This window comes from Phaseolus vulgaris, chromosome 10 (genome assembly GCF_000499845.2).
Source record: "Phaseolus vulgaris cultivar G19833 chromosome 10, P. vulgaris v2.0, whole genome shotgun sequence".
NCBI lineage: Eukaryota > Viridiplantae > Streptophyta > Magnoliopsida > Fabales > Fabaceae > Phaseolus > Phaseolus vulgaris.
Window position 1 is genome coordinate 13,255,612 of NC_023750.2, and position 12,217 is coordinate 13,267,828.

General features: G+C 53.9%; 1 protein-coding gene across 1 annotated transcript; it reads right to left on the reverse strand.

Annotated features, from left to right (window-relative positions):
* Positions 1 to 5,083: 5,083 nt before the first annotated feature.
* Positions 5,084 to 7,708, reverse strand: LOC137814938 (uncharacterized). The gene has a single exon (XM_068617906.1). It carries the CDS (start codon positions 7,706 to 7,708, stop codon positions 5,084 to 5,086), a length of 2,625 nt encoding a protein of 874 aa, XP_068474007.1.
* Between the last annotated feature and the right edge of the window lie 4,509 nt (positions 7,709 to 12,217).

Below are 12,217 nucleotides of genomic sequence, written 5' to 3' on the forward strand. Positions count from 1 at the left end.
GTCGCTTGGTTACTGACCACTGATCACCTTTCTTGGCGATCGTCCCCCTGACCTCTCTGCCACCTGGTCCACGTGTCACCCTGCGAGTGGTCCACGTGGTTCTCTGATGCTGACGTCATCGACTACCGATGACCGATCGGATCAGCCCCCAAGTAGAAAGGCATGCCCTCCTTCCTGTCGGTGCCCTCTGCCATAGTTCCACCACTGAAGCCCCTCATCAGATGCATGATTGGAGGAGGGATGGCGATGAGATCGGGGGCGGCAGCGACGAGAGCAGGGGAAGCAGAGACTTCTGCCGGTGGCGGAGGCGGGGCAGATTCGGCGCCTTCGCCCCCTTCCTCTTGGACTGTTATGGGGGGAAGTGAGGTCGCACTTGGAGGATTATCCATGAAGGAGTTCCCTCTCTGGGGCGACGCCTCTGGCAGAAGGGGAACCCGCGCAAATTTCCTCCTCTTGAAGGATGCCACACCTTCCGAGTCCTCATCATCCGATAAAATCTCCAAGACCCGCTTCCCTTTCTCAAGGGGGGTTGGAGCCGGCGACGAGGCCACGACTAGAGGAACGGCGGCGATGGGCAGAGGAGAGCCGGGAGTCTGAAGCGCCTCGGGGCTATGTGGAGATGACGGGGTTGAGCCTAGGGGGGCTTCGGTGGTGATCGGTGGTGGCGGTGGCAGAGTTGGTGGGGGGATCGGATCAGCAGCAGGGGCGGAGGAGGCGCCCGCCTTGGCAGCACGAGCCTCCTTCATCGCTTTCGCCAGCATCATCCTTTTGGAGGCGTCCATCACCGATCCTACATCCAGATAGACCAAGCAGCAAAAATCAAGGCCAAAGCAACTATACAAAATTACAAAGCGCATAGATGCGTGAGATGCAAGTAACATGGCACCATGGAAAACAGGGGAAAGAGGCTGTGGGAACAAACATCCGGTAGCAAGGTGTCCACAACAAAAAGGATGAGGGGAGAGTCTCCTTACCAAAGTATGTGGTCAAGGCGTGAGCATTGTATTCGCTAGCAACAAGCTTAAAGGTATCAAAAACGATCCCCAGCCCAGCCAAGGCCTTGCTTACCTCCCTGTCAGCAGGAGATAGCTCTTCCAGGGCTTTGGCCCTAAGTAGCTTAGGGCGCTCCGTCCAAGAACGGGGGAAGCCGTCCAAAGCTGTGGGGTCGTGCTTGGCGCTGCACACTCTAAAGAATTTCCCTTTCCAGTTTTTGTAAGAGTTTTGGAAGAGGGAGAGGAGGATCCTGCCCGCGATCCCGAAAAAGCTTACCCAGAAGCTTTTCCCCTGCTTCTTCACTTCGAAGAAATGCAGGAAAACGTCTACGGAGGGAAGGATGCCCAGGTGCCCGCAGAGAATTTGAAAACCCCTTACAAATACTCAGCTGTTGGGGTGGAGCTGGGCGGGGGCGGTATTAATTTCGGTGAGGAGTTCCATTTCAAAGGGGGTGAATGGGAGACGCACCCCTACGCGTTTAAACACCGTCTGGTACATAAAGAAGAAAGGGTTCCCCTTTCTAGGTCTGTCGTCCACGCAGACAGGTTCCCCAGGCCTGCCGGGACGGACGGATATGTGAGCGTCGTGAGTGCGGCAGAAAGCGTTAAAGTTATACAAGTGGGGATCCCCACGATGAGCTTCCAGGTCCTGGAAGGTAGTTAGGCTGGTACACTCGTTCAAGAGCTCGCCGGGGGCCCATGGGTAGTAGGCTTTGTAGTTGGACTTGGGGGTCTTGGGGAGGAATCAGACTCCGCGTTCGTGCGCGTCATGGTGTGAATAAATAGCTGGAGAAAGAAGAAAGGAAAAAGGTTTTAACAAGTGTAGCCATGACAGGAAGGGGAGTGAACCCCAGGAAACACCGCCCACGCGAGAAAACCCAGAAAGAAGGAGAAGGGAACAGAGAAGGAAGGAGAAGCGGAAGGACGCAGTAATGCATAAATGTCAACAGTCCCAGGCAGTTCAATAAATCATGCAATGCGACGAAAGGGAAGAGTCTTGGATATGCGAAAATCATACCTTTGCTGTCAAAGTGAAGGCGGAAGGAGAGCACGGGAGGGAGAGAACAGAAATTGCAGAGAAAGGAGTTGAAGGCAATGAACAGTGCAGAGACGCAGAGGGAATGAATGTAACAGTGGGGTGAGCGCGGGGTTGGGGGTAACTCGAACGTTACATTTGCAACCCAAGAGGCGCTAGCTAGGAGCCGTGAGATCGTGCCATGTGTCAAAGGATCAATCGCCCAGGGGAAACGCAAGGGTCTCTAGAGGCTGGCCGTATGATGGGCCACGCGGCGCGCGATCAAGGGTAGCCCCAAAAGGTGTTATTTTCCCCGTTTCAAAGGATGTCCAATCAAGTCATTAAGAGCGCTCCTATGGTTCAGAGAGTGTCACGTCAATAATTCGAGAATTGTTGAGTCAGCAGGGAGTGACACGTCATCAGGGTGGCACATGGACGGCGTGGGCGAGGCCTTAGTCTTTGCGCTGAAGGCAAGTCTTCGGCTTAAGACTGGGGGGCTTGTGTACCGTCCCGTATCCGGGCGTTGACAAAGTCAAGGCCAAAGTCGACGCCTGGAGTCAAAGTCAACACAAGGCGTTGCCTAGGTGAAGAGACGCCAAGTGCCAGCGTCGCCAAGAGGAAGCGTCGCCTAGGTGAAGGCGTCGCCCAACCAGGGCGTCGCCAAGATCAAATATTACTAAGGCAATGCAATCACAGTGTGGTTCCCCGACACCCATGGGTAGGAAAGACCATGGAGGGAGCAACGCCGTGGGAAGGCCTCAGGTCCCGATGATCCGGGAGAGTGATAAAGAGAAGAGAAAGGTGGCTTCAAGGCCATAGTGATAGCACCAGAGTAGGGCAGCCTGACTCGTGAAGTACCCCTACCGCCTCGGAGACGCCTTTAGGACAGATACGACCCAAAGGGAGGGTCACGCCCAGGGTAGCCAGGTGCAGGGTACGAGAGGAAGGCAGATACGCTCTCAAAGTGAGTGACTAGATGATTGGGGCATGAGTTGGCACCCAAAAAGTCACCCCTTGCGCAGTAGCACTCCCAGGCAGGAGGACTCACACGTAGAAACGTCCCCAGATGGGCAGAAACGCCCCTAGATGGGGTCATGGCGTCGTGAGGCCCTCCACGTGTACGACAGCCAGGTCAGAATAGAACACCTTTTAGTCAGGTACCGGGTAATTAAAGTCATTCAATACAGTTTCTGTTTCGAGCGTTCAGGTACTATAATGGCTCCCAAGCGTTTCAACGTCTTAAATGCGCTACGTTTTCTAATTAGACGCCTTAATTAAGTGCGTTACGTTTTATATTAAAAGCGCTTTAAGGCGCTTTAAATGCTTGGGTAGTTTAAATAGCGCTGGGAATGTTGGAAACGAGGTTCGAATCTTTGGCAAATTTCCCCAGAATACACTCTAGTTGCTTGCTCGAAGTCGTGAGGCTACGCACAAGGGACTAGAAGAGGGTTGTTTGCCAGAGCGAGAATATACACACAATACACAGTTCATTTTTAAGACCTTCAGAGTGCCATACGCGGTGCTCAGAGACGGAGGTGCATAGTTTTGGTGTTTCTTGCTGGCTGACTTGAGCGTCGGAGTGCAAACGGCCGCTAGGGCGCCCTTTTGTCCTCTTTTTGCAGGAATCCACAGGTAACCAGTGGGAAGGAGTCCCTAGCTGACGGTTGAGGTCGTGCACGAAGACGTCCCAGTCAACCGGACGGAACAGTCCCCATCAATGAGGATGAACTTGCTCGAGCTCTTCTTTATTCTCTTTGCCTCCGCCGGCTCCAGCGGAAGCACCCCATCTGCCAGATACCGCTGGTATGGTGTCAACCACGTGTCGGCCCTTCCCGCAGCGTCAACCTCCATCACCTCGTTGGATGCCATCGGTCGAGCTCTCACCCTCGGTGCTCTCAAGGTTTCCTGTGTGAGAGACCGATGCCCGATCGCGGCACGCTCGTGAGAATCGCACACCTGCAGCACTTGGTTATCTGTAACGAACGCACGAGGTACCTTCAGCGTCTTCTGGATGACGGTCCTCTGCCTTCCCCCCTTGCCCGAGCTGGCTAGCTTGGCGAGTAAGTCAGCTCTGGCATTTTGCTCCTTTGGTACGTGGATCAATTCAAACGCTGTAAAGGATACCTTTAAGGTGCGCACATACTCAAGGTACGCAGCCATTTACGGGTCTCTGGCCTGGAATTCCCCGGTTACCTGCCCAGTGACCAACAGGGAATCGGTTTTGGCCGTTAAACTTCTTGCTCCCATCTCCTTTGCCAGCAGCATTCCGGCGATTAGGGCCTCGTACTCCGCCTGGTTGTTGCTGGCTTTGAAGGTGAAACGCAGGGACTGCTCGATCAGTACCCCGTTCGGGCCTTCTAGGATGACCCCCGCGCCACTCCCCTGTTGGTTTGAGGATCCGTCTACCGATAAGACCCACCGGAAGACCGAGCCCTCTGGCGATGCGTCGCCCGATGACAACTCAACCACGAAATCCGCGAACACCTGCCCCTTGATCGGTCCTCGGGGTTCGTATCTGATATCAAACTCAGATAATTCTACGACCCACTTTACCATTCTTCCGGCTACATCCGGCTTTTTTAGCACCTTTTGGATGGGAATATCAGTCATCACTACAATCGTGAAGCTGTGAAAGTAGTGACGCAGCCTTCTTGCTGAGAATACCACCGCCAAAGCTGCTTTCTCGAGAGCCTGATATCTTACTTTGGGGCCCTGCAGCACCTTGCTCACAAAATAGAAAGGTCTCTGGACCAGCTCCTGCTCTTGGACCAGAACCGAACTGACCGCTCTCTCTGTTACAGCAAAGTATAAACGAAGAAGGGCGCCCGTCTGCGGCTTGCACAACACCGGCGGGCTTGCCAAATATTCTTTAAGCTTAACAAATGCCTCCTCACATTCTTCGGTCCAAACGAACCTGCTGTTCTGCTTGAGACATTGGAAGTAGGGATGGCCCTTCTCCCCTCCAGCGGACATGAATCGCGACAAAGCTGCCAGCCGACCGGTGAGTTGCTGCACTTCCTTTACCGACGTCGGGCTCCTCATCGCCATGATCGCCGCACATTTCTCGGGATTTGCCTCAATCCCTCGCTCTGTTAGGAGGAAACCAAGAAACATCCCCGCTTCCACACCAAAGATACATTTCTCTAGGTTGAGCTTCAACCTGTACTTGGCGTGTGAAAAGTTCCTCCAGATCAGTGACATGCTCCTCCTTCCCTCGCGAGGTGACCACCATGTCATCGACGTACGCCTGTACGTTCCTTCCCAGCATCGGCGAGAGTACTCTATCCATCAGCCTCTGATAGGTGGCTCCCGCATTCTTCCACCCGAACGGCGTTACCTTATAACAGTAGCAGGACCGCTCGGTCATGAATGCGGTCTTGCTCTCGTCCGACGGGTGCATCCTGATCTGGTTGTAACCCAAAAAGGCGTCCAAGAAACTCATCAGCTGGCATCCTGACGCGCTATCTACCAGGGGGTCAATGCTAGGCAGGGGATAGGAGTCCTTGGGGCATGCTTTATTGAGGTCGGTGAAATCCACGCACATCCTCCATTTGCCATTTGACTTCTTCACCAGCACCACATTGGCCAGCCACTCTGGGTACTGGATTTCCTTGATATGCCCTGCGGCCAAGAGTTTGTGGGTTTCTTCATGGATCACCTGCCTCTTCTCCTCATTGTACTTCCTCCTCCTTTGGCGCACCGGTCGGACCTGGGGATCCATTGCAAGGCGATGGCAGAGGAAGTCCGGGTCGATGCCCGGCATGTCCGAGCCCGTCCACGCAAATGCGCCCATGTTCTTCTCAATTACCCTGGCGATCTGTCGTCGCGTGTCCTCGTCGAGCTGTCCTCCCAGCTTGAACCCCCTTCCCTCGATCGCCGCCTCCACCCACCCCTCAGTCGGGTGGGGTCTTCTTTCTCTTGCGATGACCGCCTTCGCTATCCCAGACTCGCGAGGCGCGATCCCTCTCGCCCCCTCAGCTTCACCCCGGGCACTTCCCGTGCCCCCAAGCATCGCCTCTTCCATTTCCACGTCGCCGTGCGTGCCCCTTACCAACGTCGCGACCTCCGCTCTTCCCTTGTCTGACCTTGGTGGCGGCGTCGTGGTAACATGGCACACGCTTCTCTGCTGCTTGAGACTGTTTTCATAGCAGCGGCGGGCTTCCTTTTGGTCCGATTTAATGGTAACCACTACCCCCTCCATCGAAAGCATCTTTACCTTCATGTGCCTTGTCGATGGTACGGCTCCTAACCTGTTGAGCGTCGGTCTTCCCAACAGTATGTTGTAAGCGGACGGGGCATTGACCACCAAGTACTTAATCTTCTCAGTGCAGGCTGTGGCACCATCCGTGAATGTGGTCCTCAGCTCCACATAGCCCCGCACCTCTACCTGGTCCCCTGCGAAACCATACAAACACCCCGGGTACGGCTTCCAAAGATCAGGGGACAGCTGCAGTTTGCTGAATATCGGCCAGAACATCACGTCTGCCGAGCTTCCCTGGTCCACAAGGACCCTGTGCACCTTCCTCCCTGCCGTGACAAGGGAGATAACTATCGGGTCGTTGTCGTGAGGCACGACGTCCCGGAGATCAGCCTTGGTGAAGACAATGTCGACGTCGGGGGAGTGATCCTCCTCTGCCGAGTCGACTGCCAACACCGATCGCGCGTACTTCTTTCTCTGAGAGGCTGTACATCCTCCCCCAGAGAATCCTCCCGCGATCGTGTGCACCTCCCCATGCACCGGTACCTCGTGCTGAGGATCCCCTGCTGGGGCCCCCGATGTCTGATCGCCCTGTGGCTCTCGCAGGTAATCACTCAGGAAGCCGGTTTTTACCAACTCCGCGAGTTGGTGTCCCAATGCCAAGCACGCGCGAAGTGGGTGGCCATAGGCCTGATGGAACTCACACCACACGTCTTTCTTTCGCCCCAGCATCCTGTCGGTCTTCTCCGGTGCTCGCAGTCGTGCTGCTATAGCTGGAACGGCGATCAGTTCCGCCAGCTCCACCACAAAATCAAACCTAGGGGGTGCGTTACTCTCCCTCGTGCGCCCCCCATTCTGATCCCTTTGAGGCTCGTAAGGGCGGGGTTTTCCCTGAGCCCTCTTTCCCTCCTTGGCCTCGTGCACCCTCATCGGCTGCTGAGTTCTGCTTGGTCCTGCGCGCGACTTGTTAGGGACCGCGCTTTCCCTTTTCTCAGAAACCGCTGTTTCTACAGTGATGTGCGCCACGTCACGACGCCTAATCTCCGCGAACGTGCTGGGGCGGTGCCTGATCAAACACTCACTAAAGGGGCCCGTAGGAACCCCTTTCTTGAATGCGTGCACCAGCATATCTTCATCCTTGCTGGGCTGCCTCACCACCTGCGCCCCAAAACGGCTAAGGTAATCCTGGAGGGAATCGCCTTGGTTCTGGCGCACATCGAAAAGATCGTAGGACACCACTGGGGGTGCCCTGTTCACGATATATTGCTCCCTGAACAACTTTGAGAATTGTTGAAACGATGTGATGTGGCCATCTGGCAGGCTTACAAACCATTCCAGCGCAATCCCACTCAGGGTACTCATGAATAGTTTGCAATATACGGCATCCGAGCCTCCAGAAAGCATCATTTGGGTGTGGAAAGCCGTCAGGAGTGCTTCTGGATCCTCTACCCCCGTGAACGAGGCCTTCACCCCCACTAAGCCTGGTGGTACGACTGCACCCATTATTTCATATGAGAATGGCATGGGGAAAGTCCTGGGGGGGATGGTGGTGGCGCCACTCTTTCCTCCGCCACCCTCTCTTTCTGCGCCTGTAAATACTGGCGCATTTCCTCGTTAACCCGGTTCAAATCTTCGTTTCTGCCCTGCGATGCAGCCAAGTCTGCTTGCATCCTTTCTTGCGCCATTTTTGACGCCGCCACATCGTCTTGCAGCGCACGCATTATCTCGAAGACTTGCGCCATCGTTACAGCTCCTTCTTCGACGGATGGCACGGGTGTAGTTTGCCTTGTCTTCCTCATTCTTGCAGCAAAGAATCTTAAGAACACAGGAAATCTGGCAGCACAGTGGATGGGATCACAATTTCACACGGGCCCCACGGTGGGCGCCAAATGATCTTGCCGGTGACTTGTCCTTTGAAAGCTCCGCAGCGTCTCACTCAGCCTACCGTAAGTCAGCAAACAAAACCACCAAAGAGTAGTTCACTCTATGATCTCTGTAAGGACTGTGTTCTCTGCTAATTCTCTCCCTTCTCTCTGCGCGAAAACTAGCCACTTATCCGTATTAAAAGCGTACCTCTGTAACAACGTGGAATGCCTTTATATAACCTCCTGCGCTCCCACGTTGTCTATACACAAAGTAACTTAGCGTGCTTCTTTCGTTGGATGTCTCGTGTAACCTTTGTGTACGTACCAGGTGCGACTGGGCCAATCGCGCATACCAGGTACTACCTAACGCATGGGCGATCACCTCTGTCCTGCCCCGTGCACGTTACGGGCCGAGAGGGATTCGACCACCGACCGAATGGCTTCCTTGGACCACTCTCATGCATGGTACCATAGAACGCATAACCTCTCCGATCTCTGATCTCCTCCTGACCACCGATCTCCGCCTGATCACCCTCTTCAAGACACACTAGCTTCCTTGGCCCACCTGTCTCACTAAGAACAGCCCACGTGGCCATCAGTGGCTGACGTCATCCCAAACCGATGACCGACCGGATCAGCGGTGCTCGCCACCTCCTGATGGACCCGGTTATCAAGTTCGAACTTCTCCAAGGAGTCCCTTAGCCCTTCGCCGACGATTTGGGGAAGACAATCGTCAACCATGGCACTTAGGCGCACGGTGAAGGACTTCAAGGCTTCCTGAAGAGGGGCTGGGAGGCTTGAGGTTGCTGGAGGAGGCGGAGGTTGGTGCTCACCACCACCCTCACAAGGTTGGATGGCGGGGGGAGCTTCGAGGCGTGGTGGTGAGGCAGGAAGTTCTTCGGCGACTTGGGAAGAGGCTTGCGTATCAGAAAGTTGCTCAGGAACAGCTTCAGCAACTGAGGCGTTTGAAGCAAGAACATCCCCAGCGGACTCGAATGGCGTGGAGGCGCTGGGGGGGATCTCGATATAGTTTGGGGCGGCGCTTTCAATGGCTGGGGGCTCGATCACAGCCCCCCTCTTCCTCTTGCAGACTAGCCCGTCCTCGGTGCATTCGTCCGCCTCTTCGTCTGACACTACCCTGGGGTCTTTCCTCTTAGCCTTCTTGAGGGGTAGTTTCTTGCGCTGGGGTGCTGGAAGAGCAGCAACTGCGGGTGGACCCACTGGCAGAGATTGGCCTTGGGCAGCGGCAATCTCCACGACAGAGTTTGGGACCGTTTGGGAGCCCGCCGCAAGTTTATGGGACTTGGCTATGGCGCGTAGTTCAGCCATCCTATCCTTCCCCAGCATCATATCTGCATTAGTGACCCACAGTTACCAACCAGCACAAGAATTCAGTAGTTAACAATGCACAGAAAGATAAGCAATATAAGACAATGCATGGGGAAGGTTAAAACCACACACAAGTCAGAACAACAACATCAAAGTAAAGACAGGGCGATGCAAGTGTAAGCTAAGGGAACTCAAGGGCTTAAGGACAAACCTATGTGAACGTCTAGCTGGCCTTCGAGAAACTCGTAGGCGATGATGGAGGAAGTGGGCATAATCACGTTGGAGGAGGCGGCTCTTTTCCAGAAACCGCACAAGTCCTTGTCGAGCTCTCCCATTTTTTCTGGCCCCCTGGCCTTCCTGAAGCTCGACTCCTTCTTCCCCTTGTTCACCCAATACAAGGGGAACCCGTTGAGAAGGGAAGGGTCTTGGTCGCTACAGCAAACACGCACGAACTTCCATTTTTCAGTTCTTATAGGATTGCTGGAAGATGGAGAGAATGGACCTCCCAGCGACCCCATTGAGGCTAACCCATAGACGATCGCCCAGGTTCTTCGTCTCGAACAAGTAGAGGAACACATCCACCGAGGCCAGATGTCCCAAGTGCGCACAAATAATTTGGTAAGCCCGGACGAACGCCTAGCTGTTGGGATGAAGCTGGGCGGGGGCTATGTCGAGCTCGGTCAGAAGCTCCCTCTCAAAGCGTGTGAAGGGAAACCGAAGCTTGACCTTCTTGAACATAGTGGTATAGACAAAGCAGAAAGGGGCGTCGTCACTCCCCTGATTATCGGTGCAGATGGGTTCACCGGGAGGACAAGGGCGCATAGATACTTTGTCATCGTGCTCTTTGCTGAAAGAGAGGTGATCCGGATCACCTTTCTTGAGACGAAGGATATCGCGATCAGAGTTGATGGATGAAGTCTCACCAGCAGGGTTACGGAAGCCCACGGGTATAGTCGTTTGTAGTCTGGAAGAGGCCTCACCATCGCGCTGGGTTGTGGGGGTTTGGTTATGGTTGGCTAGGTCGAGAGGACGCGGGTCTCGCGACTCGGTCGGAAGGGATGTTGGGATCCCTTGGGGGGTCGCGGGAAGAGGAAGGGTTTGCCCTACGGGTTTTCGTCAGAGGGTCGCGAGGAGATGGAGAAGGGTTTGGTGTGATTTTTGAACGAGCCATCGAGGAAGCTGCAAGAAGACGAAAAGGGAAGATATGAGAGTTCGTAACCAGAGAGACTCGACAGAAGAGAAGGAGATGGAAGAACAAGGGGGGCTCGCAGAGAAAAGGTTCAGAAACCCTAAACGCAGAAAAGAGAAAACAAAGCAGAGAAAACATCCCTCAACGTATGCTCCAGACAGTTAATGGATGATGCAAACCGATTAAAATGCAGCAAATATCAGTAGAAGTGATAAAAAAGTTACCTTTGGATGATCAGAAGAGTATTAAGAAAGATGGTGGTTGGGGGAATCGAAGCGTTCGCTGAAGCGTTTCGAGAGTCTGAAGAGAGGTAGAAGATAATGAAACAGTGAAATGGCGCGAAGTGTTTAAGAGTTTCAAACGTTGCGAGAAGCGCAAACGACAATGAGTAATGGCCGTTGATGAATCCACGTGTCAAATGATCGAAGGAGTTGGTGAAGTGTCAAGTCAGTGAACAGTACGAGCGCCAACGCGCAAAGCCAATTAGGACGCCGGATTTAAACCTCTTTAGTCCTCTCGCTGAACAAGTCGCAGCTCGAGATTGGGGGCTTGTGTACCGACCAGGTCATCGGGTGTGATGACGTGTCTAGCACGTGACTACGTGAGGCGTGCTTAGTAGAGCACGTGGCTAGAGAAGGGCGAGTGGTTCAGAAGCTAGTGTAGTCGCCGCTCGCAGAAGCGGCGTGCTACAACGTACATAATCGGTTGTCGCCGAGATTGTATAACATCGACGTGTTAGACGATTGGCGACAAGCTGACCTGACGTCGCCGCAAGAAGCACGTCGCCGGATTTCCCAACAGACTTAGTTAAGGCTGTTGGGAACTTAGAAGAGTAAGTCCAAGCGTGTAAGTCCAATGAGATGATTGTTGCGCTAGCATGGGGCATGGAGGTCGAGTAGGCTGAAGGGAACAGCTTGCCCATCAGCGACAGGATTCTTAGAGTGGACATTCGCTGGCGGCAAGGTTCCCCCAGCTAGAACATGTATGGTGTAGCAATAAGGGAGGTACCACTAACGACAAGCGACGTCATAGGGATGGTGCATGTTGCTGCACCCGATACTCGCCTTGTCAGGTGGTGTTCTAGGGCATATTGCGTGCTAGCTTGCTCCTTGAGTAGAGGACTTAGCCGCGCGGCTGATTATTACACAGAAATAACGTTCAAGTTGCCCCAACCCAGATGACGACACGTGTAGGTTTGGATGCTACCTATTACTCCAATCCAGATGATGACACGTGTAGGGTTGGATGCAATAGAGATATGACACTCAAGCTATCTGATCCTGTCGCCAACTCAAGCGTGGAGGAATTTCTTTGTCGCTTCCTTACCCCGCCTATGCAACTGTGCTATCCGCAAGAATGCTCTTAGAACCTTCTCCGGGAACTTCAAGCGCAACCTGCAAAACACACAGACGGCGCCTTTAGCGGCCGTTTGCACTCCGATGCTCAAGTTATGTCACAGAACCACCAACAAAAATCTCACTGAATCTCTCTCTGATTCTCTTTTTTCTCTCTCTATGTCTGTGCCTAACAGAATTCTGTTACGCTATCCTCTGCGTGTGTCAGAATTCTGTTACGCTATTGTGCGAAAACGTACCACAATCAGTAAAAACGTGGGTGTGTGTGTTTTCT